An 18,200-nucleotide genomic window follows, 5' to 3' on the forward strand; every position below is an offset into this window, starting at 1 on the left:
TTCTTCTCTGTGTCTGTGCTTTGTGGATCACAAAGGTTCAGGTGCGGCGAATAGAGCCCCCTAACATGTTAATGATGGTGGAATATTTCACTCCGAGTTTGTCAGTTTTATCCCCCATTAGCAGGCAGGAATGTCCTCTCCTCTTCTCCGCTCTGAGGCGATTGGTTCTCGTCTTCGGCTATTTACACATCACAGACAGCACATCTATTTAGGAAACAGCAGAGATAACGTCCGAGACATAATATGGGTGAATCAATAAAAATCTGTATATTCTGCCGTGTGTAATCTTTTCATAAACACAGACTGCAGCGGCGTGGTTGAGTTTCCTTTTGCGGATATTTCTTCACTAAGCTTCAGTGAAACAATCAGGTGAGCATTTTTGGTTTTAATCAGCTCCGGTGTGGATCAGTTGCAAGCTTGAGAAGAAAAAGATTAGATCATATAACATTGATTTGTGGTGCTTTTAATGTAGCAAGGGAACAACAAATATGTTATTTGTGGGTTTTTTAATATATATTTAAAAAAGAAACTTGTTGAAATTCCGGCTTTACATTAATACATACTGATGGCTAACTGTGTAACAATAAAAATAACTAGATGGTCTTCATTTAGTGAGTAAAAACCAGGAGTAAACTATGTAATGAAAGACTCTTCAAGTTTTGCCCCGTCTTTGAGGTCTTAAATCAATTTAAAATGTGGAATAAAAAAAACAAAAAAAAACAAACCAAAATCCTTTCTTTAACTTCTGACTATTACATAAAAAAAAAAACTAGGAGTAAAACATCTTGTTTCATTCACAGAATGAAAATGCACTTATAAAATTCACAAATTGCTGATTTCTACGTACAAGTGTGTATATGAGACACAATCTGCAGACTTCACCCTCTTTATCACAAAGCACAACTTGGCTGCACATTAGGCTTCTGATTGGGCTGAAATACTCACTGGGCATTACTGAATAAATGGTGAAATATGAAGTCTGATCCAAACCATATGTGTGCAGAGCTGCAGAAGGTATTCTGGGGGATTCTTACACAGATCCTCAGGTTTACACTCAACCATCAGAGGAGAGTGTATAATACTATCCAGAGCTCTTCGATATCTGCAGCCAGCGAAGCAGAAACAGCTTTACGTGCCTGACTGCAGAGGCTCTTCAAATATGGAGTGTAAAAACAACACCGCTGGGGCAAACCGTTGTGCCGCTGTCAGGCATCCTAGCGTTTGGCTCTTTTGGAAGGGGGCTCCTCTGATTTCTGTCCTCCCCGCGTTCGCACAGCAGGAGGGCTGGTCTCCCGCTTACGGCCCCCTTTCGCTGCAGCTGCTGCCGCCTGGCCCCTCGTCCCGCTGCGGGAGGGAAACAAGGAGCAAGTGTCAATCCATTTGTTCAAGAGTCGTGTTCATGTTAAATATACGGTTATTTGGGGAAAGTAATGCAATAACTAATACGTGTAGAAACAGTGGAGCTTGTTCACATAATCTCTGGATTTGAAAAACGGTGCTGGAGACAGAGTTGAAAATAGAAGGAGAAAAAAAAGCCAGCTAGAATTTAACAAAGAGGAAAGTATTGTTTCCTTAAAAAAAATAAGTATGGAGAATAAGTAGAGAGAGAGAGGGGGGTCTTCGTTCTGTATCCATAAACTCTAGAGTCTAGAAGTTTAAAATAGAAACAAGACTTGAAGTCCTTATTTTGGGGCCTACTAGATTAATTTTATTTTGAAGGAATCAAAAAAGTGTACAAGCTAAAGTTAAACGCAGGCTGGTTTAGACACCATAGATGCGGAGAAACAGTTTTTAAATTATTGTCTTAAAACTAAATTTTGATAAAGTATTAAATGTACTACTTTGTAATAAAGAAAAATAAAAAATATATATTCAACTGTTTTTTTCCACCAATGAGCGATTTTAGTTGTACAAAGTTTAAGTTTTATTTTAAATTCATAATCTAGAGATAAAATAATTAGCTGATCTAAAAATTTAGTGATTAAAAAAAATTTTAAATAATTTTCTTTTTCCACCAAAAACCCACATTTCTTACTCCTAATGTAGCTAATTTAGTTAAATGATTATTTGACCTTCTTCTTGTTTGTTTATGTTAGTGGTATTGGGACACCTTTGAATTATAAATTAAAAAATAAATAAATAGAAATCACACAAGGTGAAGCACTGCAAGCAAAAATGTGTTTTTCTTTGAATCTCTGGTCAGTTTTTGATATTTTTCGCTATGTTGTTTCCTTGGAAGTTAACGGTCAAAATACAGATTCTGTTGTGTCCGTTTGCCATTTCTACAAATCTAAGCATATGTCATTAAAAATGAGTCATACTTATAATTTGGTGACTATTTTTAACTAGTTGCCAAAATATCTAACGCTTTCAAGTAAATACTACTTTCCATTAAATAAGCGACGACTACGATACAAACACATTTACCGAATTTTCCAATTTATAATCTGGATTTTTATTTATTTATTTATTTATTTATTTTTTACACAAAGGTCATCTTGGAACATTTTATTCCGCAAAACAAGAAAAAATAAAAATAAATCAGACTTTTTGTGGCTGCTGATCCTACGTTTAGATTAAGAAGAGATTCAAAATCCCTGCCTTAAAAACCATCAACGACAATTTACAAAAAAAAAAAAAAAAAAAAAAAAAAAGAAGAATTTGCATCTGGTTTTATGCAGTTTCAGATTTCTATTCTGGAAAAGCACACGTTTACATAAATAATGGCTCATTTGCAAATTTAAACAAAAGATTTCAGCGCAACCGTTACACTATTTACATGAAGAGGCCAAATGACCCAAATTAGTATCATCATCATCATATTAATCAATTACATACTGAAGTCCTATTGCCGCTGTTTGATTTACCTTTCTTAAACACAGCTCAGGTTCTACAGAAGACTTATTTTTATTTTAGGAGCTAATAAGTGAAAAACATCTTGAAATTCCAGGAAATCTTTTGGCAAAATGTTTTCTTTCACAGAGCAGCGACTGAGCTCGCTCGTGCTGCTGAAGCTCACCGTGTGCCAGCTGCGGTCTCCTCTTTACCGTTCTGTCTGCTTGCCCGGGTGGATGGTTTACTTGGCTTGTTTCTGGGGAACAGTAAAAAGAAAAATACAAAACAACAGTTGTTGCTTTAGTACTAAATCGCCCTTGATTTTATTTAATATGATTTGACAGCGACGATGCCTTCGAGGTGCAAATATTCAGCTCCAAAACAATCAAACACTCATTCGTTAACACTGGAGAAACTTTGCAGTTTCACAGTTCAGGTGAATTTTATTGCTCAGCATTCAATAAAAAAATATGTTGTTTTAACCCATCTGCAGGTTTTTGGCAATTTCTCTGTTTTGGTGTTACTGGAAATCTGAAATTTGAACCATCAGATAACGTTTAAATTACCTTTCAGCTTCCCGGCGAGAAGCCAACCGTGTTGTGGCTCTAGTTGCAGTTTCTTTTTCTTCCTCTCCTTCTTTCTCACCTTCATCTTCCTCCTCTTCCTCCTCATTCTGCTCACTGTCCTTCTCCTCTGCTTTTTTGACCTTTTTATCTGAGGGAAAGATGACAAAGTGTTGCAGGAGTTATTGGTTAAATATATAAAAGGTCTGTCAGATGGAGCTATAGAATCACTGAAGCACTCATCCACAGCAAATAATCTTATATCCTACCATCGTGTTAGCTTCACATTGACTGCTACAGCCTGTTGACTCCATTTTAATCACATTTTACCTGAATCCTCTGTAGCTGCTGCCTTTGATGGCCGTCCCCTCCGACCAGTCCGCTTTGGAGTCGTCTCTTGGTCCTCTTGCTGTTGCTCTTCCCCGCCCTTGGAAGAGTTTAAAAAGGTCAGTGAACATACACTGGGAACTGTGACTGAGGTAAAAAGTCCTTACACAAACATCAGCCTCATTATAAAAAGTAAAGTATGCAGATACATCATTTTTAAACATACGTCTTGTGTCTTCTTCTCGCTGCAGCTCTGCTCTTTTACATCCTCGTGAGCCTCTGACTGACTCGCAGAAGGGGAACAGTCTGAAAAAAATAAATAAACCTGAGATACAAAGACTGCAAACTCACAACTGAAGATGTTTTTAAAACACATGAACCACTGTGGTAATTACACAGCTAGCCTGAGTGCTGTCTCACCACTGTCTTTATCAGGCTGTCGCTCATTTTGTTCCTGTCCACTGTTGTCCTGCACCACCTCCTCCGGAGCTCGAGCTTCCTGCAGGACAAAACAAGAAGAAATTCAGATGGAGGGTGCTGAATGCGTACTGGAAGGAGAGCAGTTACAGATAAAGAAATCTCACCTCCACACATTCACACACCTCCATTTCCTCCGATTCTTTGGTCTCCACTGTTTGTTCACCTGCAATGATGATTAATCAAAACATTTAATTTTTTTTAAGTATCTTAAAGCTCACTTATTTCCAGACTTTCTTTAAGCCGCTAGTTTTCAAACCTTTCCTTCATGGCCCAATTCAGAAACCAGATAAGTTCACACCAAACATTTACTATCAATCATTCACAGTACAAAGTCAAGTTACATTTAAATTACTTAAAGTTCCTGTTTGTTTTTCCCTTGTCAAAAAAACCAAACAAGCTCATATTCATCGACACACTTGCATAATTTGAAAATTCTTAATATGAGAAGCTGTTGAGGTTTGGCCCACTTGTTATCGATATAACATTTAAAAACCAGACTCACTGGTGTCAGCAGGATCGCTGCATTTGGCACTTGCTGCTCCTTCGCCGTCCTCTGGAACAGACGGCAGCAGACTGACCTCACTTTTGATTGGTTCATTTTTCTCTTCAGTTCTCTAAGAAAACAACAACAAAAGAAACACTTAATGTACTCACTCTTACAAGGATAAAACATCAAAGTAAACCAACAATGTCACATGAGAAACAAAGGCAAAGAAGCTGTAACGACACGTGTTATTAAATATTACGGACATGCTGAGATTTTCTTAACACACCTCTTCCACTGCTTCCGTCTCTGCAACTTTCTCCGATGAGGTTTGTTCGGGACTTTCAACAACTTTATTTTCGTCTTCTTTCTGCTTATCTGAGGTTCAAAAAAAAGATGTATTTTATAAAAAAAAAAAAGAGCAAAACTCAAAGAAAAAAAAAACTAACAGCTTGTGTTGTACATTATTTTATACTCAGCAACCACTTTATAGTGCAAAAAACTACAATCTAGAGAAAAAACAAATCTTATACTTATTCAACATGTTGTTAAAGGGAACCTACTACGCTCATTTCCTATTAGGCTGCACATTTTTTTATCACTGAACTCTTCTAAGTTAGATTGGCACAAATCACAGTACTGAATAAACATTATTTCTCTTATACTAGGAGCAGGCGCTCGGTTCATTTGCCTGAATCAAGTCATTTCACTTCTCCTGCCGCTCGCTTTTAAGCCTGTTTTCTTCTTCTCAGCAGGAAAAAGAATAACAGATCCCAGTACCCAAGAAGCTAAAGAAGCATTAATTATCTAATAACACAAATAATATATTCATTAAAAAAAGAAGCAGATATAGCCCTCCATAAAGTGCATCAGCTTTTTCGCCTGTGTTCAGTTTGTGTGTCCAAAGCCAAATCCATTTCTACATAATACAACTGTTCTTCTTATTTTCAGGTCATTTCCTTTTCGCACATTAACAGTGAACACTAATTTAAAGTGAGCAGCTTACCAGCTGCGGCTTCTTTGGGTGCTGATCGTCTCCGCCTGCGGCTCGGAGTCTCCTCCAACTTCTCCACTTGTGTTGGTTCGTCTTTCGTCTCCTCCTCTGTGGGTTTGGACGATCGTCCCCTGCGAGGGGTTTTTACCTCCACTGGCTTGTCCTGCTCAGCGTCCCGGAGATAAAAATAACAGCAAACGTGTATTTTTAAACACAAGCAGAGATTGTTTTTGTATTCTTAACAGTATTTGTGATAAAGGTGAAGTGAATGAAGCGTTATTTACCTCAGCAGGCAGCTGCTCATTCGCCTCCTCACCTGATGTGTTAAAGAAACAGAGTCAATGCATTAGTTAACTAGACTCTACCTGGTGAAGGACACTTTTCAGTGGTCATAACTGGTTAACATGTTGTTTACTGACTTTATTGGAAGGGTTGTGATGAAGCCATTGTCTTCAGCTAACCAATTAATAAAAATCATTTTTTACCAATCACCCTTTTGTCTTTTAATTTCTTTGTATTTTGAAATTAGGTGAAGAAATAAATCTCAGCTGCCATACCAGACTCTTTCTCTGCTGCAGCTTTCTGATTGGACAGCTTTCGTTTCCGCCTTCCTCTTCCCTCCGTTTTCTCCTCCTACAGAACAGAAAAGTGTTTGCATGCAGACTATTGTTCTATATTTCTGCACATCCATTTGAATGAATTTAAAAAAAAAAAAAAAAAAAAAAACTTCTGAGAGTTACCTTTTCTGAGAGATCTGAGCCTTTCTCATCATCTTGGCTATCTGCGCTGGAGACATTACCTGGAAATTTCAAACAAGCAGGACCAGCTGAGACTAACTGTAAAAGGACCAGCTGACAAGTACCGAGCATGTAGAAACAAAATGTAATCCTCTTAAAAGCATTACTCTGGCAACATGTTTCAAACCAGATACAGCAGTGTAAACTCAACAAGTGTGAGTAATTTTCCAAAGGAGCCACTTGACTCACTGATTTGTTTGACTAGCTTAGACTCAGATTCTCTGGCCTCCTCAGTCTTGTCTGGGACACTGGTTTCCATCTAAACCAAACAGGAGAAACTGATCAGATTAAACAGTTAAGGATGAGTAACATGTAAGTGAGCAGGGGTAAAAGCTAAACACTTACAGTCTGTGGATCGCTTTTCTCTGCTGAGACATTTCCTTCCTCCACTGACTTACTCTCAGCTTCACCTAGTGGTGAAAACAAGGAGGTTAAAACGGCGGCCTTTGAAAGTGTTTTTATGAATTTATCTGAAATATTCACCATCTGCAGACAAACTTACTGTTAATTATGTCCGTCTTGGTCCCATCCTCGTCACCTGCCGCCTCCTCTGCCTGTTGTTGAAATAAGATGACTGAGTTTGAGTTGTAAAAAACATACAAATACAAACAAATGTATGAAAATAAACAGTTCTAATTTGTTTCAGGGTATTGTGGATCACTACTCACCTCGAGGTTTTCCTTTGTGACGACATCATCTGGCTCTGGTTGTTCTTTATGATGAGATGTAGTTATTTGTCAGTCAAACACACCATTGTATTTTTCTCTGCAGTAACTTATTTCAGCGCTCACCTTGTTCACCAGGAGTTTCAGTAAATTCTTCAGTGGTGTTGGGAACACCAGCCACCGTGTTTTCCTCTGTGCTTCCTGTGGGCTGTTCGGTTTCACACACAGCAACAGCAGCTGGAAAATGTATTATGTTAATATAAAGCTATGACACTGATGTAAAAGGAAATAAGTTACCGCTGTATTATCACGAGAAAAGAAAAAGATGTGAGGTCTGTGTTCAAACTGTTCACTCTCTCTCCCACTGAGACAGTGGGTATTTGCAAAATAATGGACTCAGTAGCTACTGAGGTATTTTGCACAACGTTTGGATGTAATGTTACTAATTTTACATGAACAAATAACAGAACCCTGGCCAGTGCATTTGGATAAACACATATGCAAACACGTGCAATTGCAAATACTTCAGCTGAACTCTATCCACCTACACGAGGATGAATGGGACTGTCACTACTAGTACCAACAGCAGTAACCATTACATTTGAACCCAAACATGATCTTTTTCTAACAATAGCCATATGATTTTTAAAGCCTTAATTTAAACAACTAATGTATTTACAATGAATAACTCCTTTAAAAATAAAATATTAAAAACAAATGATGTGGAAAAATCTGTAACATGTGTCACTGGAACTTTTTTGAATTTTTTTTCCAAACCACCAACTCCTCTAACTCCCAAAATGCAGATTTCGTGGAAAATATTGATTTTGTGTATATGAATGCCAATCAATACACATGAGAAAAGAAATGTGAAAAATCATGTTCGGGGACACTATTGATGCTATTCGGAAATCATCAAACAGTCTCTGACCTGCTGAGCTGCCAGGAGACTAATCACTAATCTTTCAAGTCATTCAAAACCATTAAAACTTAATGAATTGCTAAACAAGCAGCTAAATTATTAAATATGCTTCTGGTTTGGATTTCGGGGAGACATCTATACATTAAGTCTATCTCTAACGGATTTATTTTCTGACCATACACATACATCACCTCTGACGTACTCAGTGCACTACAAATGGCTCCCCGCTACACTGTGCACTACAGAGTGAGCGATTCAACAGCTGGAACTCAGCTATGCAGATCTGGATTTAATGAACATGACAGATCAGAAAGTATACCCTCTTCAGGTGGTACTGCTGGTTTCTCATCCGACTGCATTTCAGGAAATATTTCAGTATTTTCAGCTTCTTTTGAAGGAATTTCATCTGCAGTAGCTTCATCCTCCTATGATAGAGAAAACATCAGACAATAGAAACTCAGAAAATACCACTGACAAAATATTCAGATTAAGTATAAGTATAGTTAAACTACATATTTTTGATTTGTTGGAGCTGTGACATTTACCTTTAGAGCCAAAGTCTTAGAGGTTTCAACATCTGAAATGACCATGTTTACCTCTGTGCTTTCTGACTCATCTGTAAAGAGACACATGTTTAGCTCTGGTTTATTCTTACTTGTTTTACAGCCAATAATACACAATGGCACAAACCTGCAATGTCTGATTTTACATCAGCAAGCTCATCGGGTTCTTGAGATGCAACTGGTGATGGCTCAGCAGCCGGGGACTCAGTTTCAGCAGCCGGGGACTCAGTTTCAGCAGCCGGGGACTCAGTTTCAGCAGCCGGGGACTCAGTTTCAGCAGCCGGGGACTCAGTTTCAGCAGCCGGGGACTCAGTTTCAGCAGCCGGGGACTCAGTTTCAGCAGCCGGGGACTCAGTTTCAGCAGCCGGGGACTCAGTTTCAGCAGCCGGGGACTCAGTTTCAGCAGCCGGGGACTCAGTTTCAGCAGCCGGGGACTCAGTTTCAGCAGCCGGGGACTCAGTTTCAGCAGCCGGGGACTCAGTTTCAGCAGCCGGGGACTCAGTTTCAGCAGCCGGGGACTCAGTTTCAGCAGCCGGGGACTCAGTTTCAGCAGCCGGGGACTCAGTTTCAGCAGCCGGGGACTCAGTTTCAGCAGCCGGGGACTCAGTTTCAGCAGCCGGGGACTCAGTTTCAGCAGCCGGGGACTCAGTTTCAGCAGCCGGGGACTCAGTTTCAGCAGCCGGGGACTCAGTTTCAGCAGCCGGGGACTCCGTTTCAGCAGCCGGGGACTCAGTTTCAGCAGCCGGGGACTCAGTTTCAGCAGCCGGGGACTCAGTTTCAGCAGCCGTGTGCACTTCCATAGGAGGAAGCTGCTCCTCTTCAGCTGTAGTTGTCTCCATTGGTTGTGGGGCGGGCGGATTGACCGCCGACTCTTCTCTTGCTTCTTGGCACAGTAAGCTGGTGGACACTGTGCTGTCGGGATCCATGGAGAGCAGAGTCAGAGCTGCCTCTTTCATCTTCATATCAGCATCCTGAAGCTCCATCTCGGATGTCACATCCTCTCGGGTGTTCTCAGGTGGAAGTCTCGCCTCTGCTGACGTGCAGACGTCCATAAGAGTCAGCAGGGCGTCGGCCTCTGCAGGCACAGCTGGCATCTCGCACAGGCGTGACTCCGTCTCTCCCTCGGGCGGCTCGGGGGTGATGTCGCTCAAGGCGTCACAGGTATCGTCTGAGAACAACGTGGTGACGGTGGTGGTGACGGGATCGGAGTCTGTGCTTGTGTCTTGGAGAAGAGGTCGTTTCTTTGGCAGATCATCCGTCTCAAGACTCAGAGAGGAAACCGAAGGGGATTTATCCAACTTTTCCAGTTTCTCCTCTCTTGGTGCTTTCTCTTCTTGACTCTCATCTTTCTTTTCTGAAACTTTATCCTTCTTCTCCAGCTTTTTCTTTGCACTTTTACTGTCAGATCTCTCCTGTGAAGATTCTTCAGAGACTTTGCTCTGGTCTTTTGCATTTCCCTCTTTCTTCTTCTCTTTTGTTGCTTCAGGTTTGCTGACGCATGAAATTCCTGCACTTTTGACATCCGGACTGTGAACTCTCTTCTCCGTCTTTGGCAGCACTGGAGTCTTCGCCTCCTCTTTGGATTTTGATTTTGATTTTTCTAAAATTCTTCCTTTTTCCGATGATTTGACCCTTTTTGGATCTTTGTCACTTTCCGAGCTTGACCTGTGTAATTTCTGTCCATCTTGATCTGCTTTTGTTTTTTCCTTCTCGCTGTCTTTACTGTCAGTTTTAGATTTGAGTTTATCTCCAGGCCTGTCCTCACTGTGGCTCTTTGGCTTTTTCATGACGTCCTTGGAGTGTTTATCTTTCTTCTTGCTGCTGTTTGACTCAGGCTCCATGTCGGATCGATCCTCAGAGGAACCTGCAGAATCAGGGCGAAGCAGCTGCTTGAAATCACTTTTAACCGAGGTTCTCTCCCCTTTGGCCTTTTCCTTTTCTTTGATCTTATCTTTGTCCTTATTCTTGTCCTTCTCCGTTTTGATAGCCTCCACAGATGAAGTCTTCACCTTCTTTGGATCTTTAGAACCTCCGTCTTCAGAAACATTTTCAGACACCTTGCCTTCTTTTGTACTTCCTGTGATCTTCTTCTCACTTTTGATCTTGGGCTTCTTCTCAGCTTTCTCTTCAGAGGATACTTTAACAGCACTGCCTTCCTTCTGCTGAGATTCATCCACCTGATGTTCAGATTTTTTCTCCTGCTTCTGTTTGAGCTTGGCACGTTCATCGGACAAGCTGCGTTCTTTCTCTTTGCGTTCTTTGGAGTGAAGCTCTTTGTGAGACAGACGGTCAAATTTTCCAACCGATCGTTGTCTGAGAGCCTCTTGGGAGCCTAGCTCCAGCTCCAAGATGAAGGAGTGTGTCCTTCCTTTGTCAGCTATCTTCTTTGCATCGCTGGAATCTTCTGAGATGCTGCCGCTTGTCCCTCTGTATCGCTCATCAGAATATGAAGGTTCGGACAGATTTTTCATCAGCTTATGTTGTGGTGTCTTTGAGGTGGTAGATTTCACTTCCTATTTTCAAAAATAAATGAAAAACACAGAGTTACAACTCATGATGAAAACCTGATGCCTGAAATCTGTTTCATCAACGTTAGCTTTTACATACCGTTTTCTTTACAGCGTCTCTCGTGTCTCCTTTCTTTTTGCCTGAAACATCTCCCTCTTTCCTTAAAAAGTAAAATTAATATGTTCATTTTTACGGTGTATATTAAGAAAAAAAAAAAAAGCATCTACTGTACAAATTGTGTCCAAGCCTTTACACACCTTGAGTCTAGTTTTCTCTTCCTGTTGAGAGCCATTTTTTTCTCCAGAACTTTCCTCTCTTTGCGGGCTTCTTTGGCTCCGGGGCCTTCGAGGGCAGCGGAGTCGCTGCTCTTTTGTTTTTTGTTATCTGTGGAAGACATTGAGCCTTTTACGTCATGCAGATGTTACAAGTACACAAAGTTATTTCCAGGAGAAAATAAAGGACAAATATGCAACCTGGCCAAGGGAATACAATTTACGGAGTTTGTGATGTGAAGTTTGAACTAAATATGAGTATAAATTTTCTATTTTTGGACAACATCCAGACAACTCGACTGAAAGAAAAAAAAAAACCGAAAAAAAACGAAAAAAAAAAAACATGTGATCATCCCAAATAGATCAAAGGAAAACACAAAATTTGTAGGCACAAACAACTCTTTATTAAACTAATCTTTTAGGGGGGGGGGGGGGGGGTTGTGCTGTAAAAATGTAGCACGTCCCAAGTGTTATGTACACACAAAATGGTTTTCTCAGGACTCCATGCTGTCCTATAAATAGTTAAGTAGACCCTGTCATTCAGTAGCTTGTAGAACCACCTTTAGCAGCAATAAGTTGATATTCTAATTTTTGGAAGACTTTATCAGTCTCACATTTATCAATTTTCTTTATATAGCACTTTATACTGTACGGTAGAAACCCTACTGTATTATTCTAGAGGAATGCTGTCTCACTGTTCTCTGCAGCATTGCTTCAGTTCATTGCGGTTTGCAGGCATTCATTCAGATCCCGCCACAGTCTTCCAGTGAGGCTCAAGTTTGCACTTTGACATTGCAACCTTGATTCTTTTCCAGTCATTCTTTTTTAGATTTGCTGCGGTGATTAGGATCATTGTCCTGTTGCATGAAATAGTGTCAGCTAAGTTTCAGCTGTCGGACAGATGGCCTAACATTTTAAATCTTGAACACTTTGGTATACAGAGGAGTTCATGCTGAACTCAATGACTGCAAGGCAGCCCAAATCGTCACCTCTCCATCGCCTTGTTTGACAGCTAATATGATGCATTTAGTTTTTGCAGGAATGGCACAATGCATTAGGGCTGAACACCTCCACCTCAGTCTTGTGGTTTAGGGGCAAGAGGCTTTCTCTTGAAAACCGTTCCTCCACAAGAGCCAAACTTGTGCAGCCTTTTTCTAAATGCACTGTCATTAATTTTAATGTTTAACATGCTAATTGAGGCCCGAAGAGTCTAGTTTTTGCATTTCCTCTGAACTTTGACCGCAGGGTGAAATTCTGGCACTGGCATTGAATCCTCCAGGCCAGCAATTTGGTAAGTCCTCTGCTATTTTATATGTGGGTGGACTCTTTGCAGTCCCGTGAAAGCATGGGGCAGGGAGTATATAACTAAACTAAAACAGTGGAATACACAAGATGAGGAAAATGAAGAAACACTGAAGGCCACAAGTGTGTATGACATACAAACCTTGCTCTTCAGCCTGTGCTGCTTTCTGTTTGCGCTTCTCTTCCATTCGCTCTCTGTTCTGTTGTCTCTTGAGCAGCCGTTCTTCTTTGTCCTTCGCCTGGAAGGACCCCAGTTTGTTAAATAAATGTACTTAAAAGACAGCAGATGACACCATAAGACATAATGTGTTCAGTCTATAACCGTCCATTGATCTAAGCTTTTCATTTAACTAGAAAAAGTTTTAAATCTCTGCACGTAACATGTTAACATTTAAATAGCTCACCGCAGAACGACGGCGTTCCTCCACAGTGATCTCATCATCTGAGTCGCTATAGTAACGGGAGTAGAGGAAGGGCTTGTGAACATAGGCCTTGCGGCGAGGTTTACGCTCTTTGTCTTCATCTCCTGTGTCTCCAGTGCTGTGTTTTTTTTCTTCCCTCTCACCTTCATCTGGGAGAAAAAGAAGCAAGTACATACAGAAAAAATATTTTAAAATATTTTCAAAGTGCTCCAACTAATGGTGATGTTATTCAAAAATAGAAAGCCTGCTGCTGGCAGAGACCATCAGGTGGAAGCTCGCCCTCTTCAGAAGAATCAGACAGCTGCTGCTCATCTTCACTTTCCCCCTCGAATGAGGACAGGTCGCTGGTGTGGACAGAGCTCACTGTGATGTCACTCAGGCCTTCCAGGTCAGAGTCCTCCAAAGAATACTCTGCAGGAAAAAGGTACTTAGAGATTTTAAACTTCTTTTAAGTGTAAGTGTAAGATAAGATAAGGTAACGAAGTGAAAACCTGAATATCTTTTAAATTCTTCACTTGTCCAAATAAGCACAGAATCATGGCATCATCACATTTTTGTTGTGTAAAGTAAATTTGCATTAAAGCCATGTCCACCATAAGAAAATGCATATAAATCCCTTCCCTGTGACAAATGTACAAAGTAATGTGAAGTAGGGAATGTAAATGCTGTATAGACAATCATACAATACAATAATTATGGTCTTAAAACTGTTTATTAATACTCACAACTGTATATCTATAATCTGCTATAGATTTTCATATTTATAACCATACATATAACCTGTTCATAGCTTGTACATTCACTTCAGTTATAGCCTGTACATACTTATAGTCCTCTGTCAGTGCGCCCCAGGGTGGCTGTGGCTACAATCTAGCTGCCATCACCAATGTGTGAATGTATGGGTGGATGACTGGATGTGTAAAGCGCTTTGGGGTCCTTAGGGACTAGTAAAAGCGCTATACAAATACAGGCCATTTACCATTTATAGTTATAGTATATTCATAACACATCATATTATTGCTAAAGCACTTTCTGGATGGATGCAAACTGCATTTTGTTGCCTTGTACTTGTGACGTGTGCAATGACAATAAAGTTGAATTCTATTCTGTTCTATTCAATTCTATTCTATTCTAATGCTAAATAAATATAAACGTGACACGTTGTGTGTTGTACTAGTTATAACTACATGTGACAAATAAATAAAGAATTGAATTGAAATATAAAAACAAACAAAGGATGCTGCAGCTCACCTTCTTTTATCCTCTCTCTGGCCTTCTGTTTAGCCTTGCTTGTAGATTTCAATAGATCATCATCCTGTTTTTCTTCTGAGGGTTTTCCACTGACTTTGCTTGCTGTTTTATCCTTCTCATCCTCTGTCTGCTCCTGAGCCACAGACTCCTCATCTTCCATTTTCACATCCTCCTTTAACGGCTCTTTTCCCAGTTCCACCTCTTCCTGTGTTTCCTCTGTCTTTACCTCTAATGCCTGAACCTCAGCTGACAGTTTTGCTTCCTCTTCTTCTTCCAGTGGCTTTACCACTTGGTGACTGTCACCTTCCTCAACAATACTCATGTCCTGCTCGCTATCCTCCACCATCACCTGCATGAAGTCATCTGCCGATTGACTTTTACGTGCTTTTTCGGGTGCCGAGCTGGCTCTGACGCTAGCTTCTTGGTTTAGAGAAGTTATAGTGTCCAGGATGGACATGGCATCGCTGGCAGTGGTAGTTGGAGTCGATGTTGAGGCTGTAAACATGAAATGACACTTGTTCAAATATTAAAATATTTGAGAGTAATCAAAGATATAAATCCACACGTGACATTTGCAAGCTGATAAAAATCATAAAATGTTGTGTACCCTGCTCAGGAATGCTGCTGTCTGGTTTGACCTCTGTTGAAAGCAGAGGGGCTGGTGGCTCCTCAGAGCAGCTGCCAGGGGACAGAAATTCACGGACAACCCTCTCCACCTGCGGCCTAAAGATATGGTTGATTTTAGGATCCACCACCTGGGCCACAATCCTGTCCACTCCCTGCTCCAGCATCCCAGATCTAAGAGACACAGATTGCGGTAAGTTTAGTTAATGTCGACAAGCCAGAACGAGAAGGAATACTATGTCTCACTTACTGCAGGACAAGCTGTCTGATGTTGTTTCTCAGTTGGTTTTTGTTCAAATGAGGGCTCCATGTGTGATTGGAGAGGTGATTGGAGACAAAGTTGTCCACTCGTTGTTTCAGATTCAAGTAGGCTGGCTGTAAAAGATTTGAATGTTTCCATTACAAATATCACTCCCAGGCACACAAAGGAGAACATCACTGCAAATGGACATTACATGCTGAAATGAGACTTCAGACCTGACTAAAAACAGTTGAAATTGATAGGTTTTTAGGAATGGCTTGGAGATGAACAAAAAAAGCAGGAGTCCTGAGCTGGAGGTGGCAGAACCGTAGATGGGAGTGACAAGGACGGACAAGCAGAAATGAGTATATTAGAGAGATATTTCAGGTTGAGTGTATTGGAGAGAAAGTTACAGAGATGGTTTGGACATGCACAGAGGGATAGTGGATACACTGGACAAAGGATGTTGAATTTTTAACTGCCAGGCAGGGGGGGAAAGGAGAAACCACAGAGAAGTTTAATGGATGTAGCGAAAGTGGACATACAGTAGTACACACATTTAGTAGCCTCAATTAAAAGGTAGCTTCTGTAGCCAAGCTGAGACCCCAGTGTCAAAACAGCTTCAACAAAAATACAGATAACGCACAACAGATAGTCCCCTAAACTGAATTTTACACTCATTAAGTAAAACACCGTCAAATAATGTGTTATGAGCATGCTTTTAGTGCTTACCTTTGTGTCAACGTCTGCCAAACAGTCCCTCCGGAACTGGTCAAAGAGTCCCTGGGTTTTTAAATGATTTACGATCATTGAGACCAGCTGCGGATCTCCCGGTGGTAAACCAGCCATGTCTCAATTTAGTTGGCTTAGAATTTGGTGACTAAAAGCGATAAGGCTGTCAATACATCAGGTAAATTCCGATCACAGAGCACCAGCCTTCTGTTTATGGTTTGTGAAGTTCGAAGCAAGGGTGACCCGGAAACACCGCCTGTCCTGTCAAAAGAAAACCTTAGCCGCTTCAGTTGAACCGGAAGAGTTATGAAAGCATTCTTCTATATCAAAATAAAAGCGCCACGGTTAAAAAAAAATAGACATTAGGCGAATTAGTTATTATTTTAGCCAGGTTTAAAATCTCGAGTTCTCAGTTTTTCATGAACCTTGTAATATTTAGCGGGGCATACAGCTACTGAAATGTATTGAGCTAACTCTTGGTTATCTGACATGTTTTGTGCATCTCTGCCGATATAACTAGGCACTGAACACTTTGTGTGGCACTGTCTAGCGGTTTGAAACTGCAAGGTGTATTCAAACCCAGACGTTTTGCAGGTTATATGTGTAATTTGTGATTCCGAGTGACAAATATAGCAACGAAACTGATGGTTTCCAAACATAATAATTTCTGCGGTAACGGTTAACTATCAGTGAGATTATTTTGTGTTACTTTTAATTAACATTTGCAGTTTAAGTTAGAGCGCTCATTTTACAAAATTTGACACACGAGAGAAAAAAAATTAAAGTCCAGCTGTTATTGCGGACTGTTCTTTCGAAGTGAGAGAATTGTGTGAGAGCAAAAGTAATGGCAGCGGTGGGATTCGAACCCACGCCCCCGAAGAGACTGGAGCCTTAATCCAGCGCCTTAGACCGCTCGGCCACGCTACCGTGTGAATTTAGGTTTTGAAATTAGCATATACCTACGACAATACTACTGAAATTAACTATTTTTTAACCATTTTTTCTTCTGCCGTTTCATTCTTCTTAGGACAGGCTGGAATACTCCTTTTAGGATTTTAACCATTTTTGTATATTATATTGGTACTGATAGCTACCTCATTTTCTGCAATTTGGTAATGCACTTGAACATTTTACAGGGAAAAGGACAAATCAGATATGTTAAGTGTTTTCTCCAACTCATTTCATTTTTTAAACATAAGTTGATGCCTGCAAAACATTCAAAAGGAGCTGGGGCAGAGGCAAAATAACCCTTTAAACCAGGGGTCCCCAATACCAGTCCATGAGGTCCGGTGTCCCTGCTGGTTTTAGATCTCACCCTGGGTCAACACACCTGAATCACATAATTAGTTTATTACCAGGCCTCTGGAGAACTTCAAGAGATGTTAAGGTAATTTATCCATTTAAATCAGCTGTGATGGATCAAGGACACATTTAAAACCTGCAGGGACATCGGCCCTCGTGGACTTGGATTGGCGACCCCTGCTTTAAATGTAGTAACAAGTAACAATCTGTAACATTCTCAATTAGCAAGTTAATCTAGAACAGGTGTGGGTATCAAGATTGGGTATTAAATGGGTATGCACCAGAAGTTCAGCCTTTATAAGAAAAGATGGGTTGTGTTTCACCACTGTGATATTGTGAGAAAATAAATCAATCTTTCACCATAAAAACAATGTTTCTTAGTGCAAGGTAACATTGTGTGGGAGACCTGAGAAATCATTGGGCGTAAAGGCCAAGGGAAGAAACTCCTGCTGAATGTGTGTGATTTTCAAAAGGTTTGAAGGTATTGCATTCAAAATCATCATGCTACTCTGACTGACATAGCCAAGTGGGCTCAGAAGTACTTCAGAAAATCAGTGTCACTGAACACAATCTGCTGCTATATCAAGCTCATCTGAGATGGAACGAGTGACAATAGAAATGTGTTTTGTGGTCAAATAACTCCACGCTGGGGAGAGGATTAGCGTCGAATTCTACATTCCAAAGATGAAAAAGAAAGGTTGGATGGTATGGTTTGTGCAACACTGCCCATGGCATGGGGGGGGGGGGGTTGAAGGCGTAATTGATGCAGACTTCATAGGACTTCTAGAGGGACATATGCTTCCATTAAGACAATCTCTTCCCAGGAACTCCATGTGTATTCCAGGAGAATATCAGTCTGACTTCATAAACAGTCTGTGTGCTTGACTGGCCTGTCTGCAGTCCAGAGCCGTCTCCC

At 40.6% G+C, this 18,200-nt stretch overlaps 1 protein-coding gene and 1 non-coding gene across 2 annotated transcripts; both read right to left on the reverse strand.

Annotated features, from left to right (window-relative positions):
• Positions 1–328: 328 nt before the first annotated feature.
• Positions 329–16,215, reverse strand: bod1l1 (biorientation of chromosomes in cell division 1-like 1). Its single transcript, XM_085245302.1, has 30 exons — positions 15,983–16,215; positions 15,260–15,384; positions 14,993–15,183; positions 14,386–14,880; positions 13,396–13,545; positions 13,117–13,283; positions 12,855–12,951; positions 11,396–11,522; positions 11,238–11,298; positions 8,758–11,143; positions 8,613–8,683; positions 8,387–8,492; positions 7,272–7,382; positions 7,149–7,192; positions 6,983–7,034; positions 6,826–6,890; positions 6,670–6,739; positions 6,424–6,482; positions 6,241–6,316; positions 5,968–5,999; positions 5,696–5,846; positions 4,979–5,067; positions 4,708–4,819; positions 4,310–4,368; positions 4,146–4,224; positions 3,952–4,031; positions 3,729–3,825; positions 3,402–3,549; positions 3,020–3,091; positions 329–1,344 (listed from the first exon to the last, which is right to left on the reverse strand). Exons 1-30 carry the CDS (start codon positions 16,097–16,099, stop codon positions 1,215–1,217), a joined length of 5,619 nt encoding a protein of 1,872 aa, XP_085101428.1. The 5' UTR covers positions 16,100–16,215; the 3' UTR covers positions 329–1,214.
• Positions 16,216–16,827: 612 nt separating this feature from the next.
• On the reverse strand, positions 16,828–16,909 carry trnal-aag (transfer RNA leucine (anticodon AAG)). Its single transcript has one exon. It is a non-coding gene; the product is annotated as a tRNA-Leu (tRNA).
• Positions 16,910–18,200: the final 1,291 nt, after the last annotated feature.

This window comes from Mchenga conophoros, linkage group LG2 (assembly GCF_057382185.1).
Source record: "Mchenga conophoros isolate Kocher_MC1m ecotype Shallow Benthic linkage group LG2, M_conophoros_male_GT1.1, whole genome shotgun sequence".
Taxonomy (NCBI): Eukaryota; Metazoa; Chordata; class Actinopteri; order Cichliformes; family Cichlidae; genus Mchenga; species Mchenga conophoros.

What these genes read in the sequence shown, in the direction of transcription:
- bod1l1 (XM_085245302.1), bottom strand. Translation starts at nt 16,099, where the DNA reads ATGGCTGGTTTACCACCGGGAGATCCGCAGCTGGTCTCAATGATCGTA. An exon ending in AGGAACGCCGTCGTTCTGCG is followed by an intron (nt 12,952 to 13,116) that starts GTGAGCTATTTA and finishes GGGTCCTTCCAG; the next exon opens with GCGAAGGACAAAGAAGAACG. An exon ending in AGGTGTGTGAATGTGTGGAG is followed by an intron (nt 4,225 to 4,309) that starts GTGAGATTTCTT and finishes TTTGTCCTGCAG; the next exon opens with GAAGCTCGAGCTCCGGAGGA.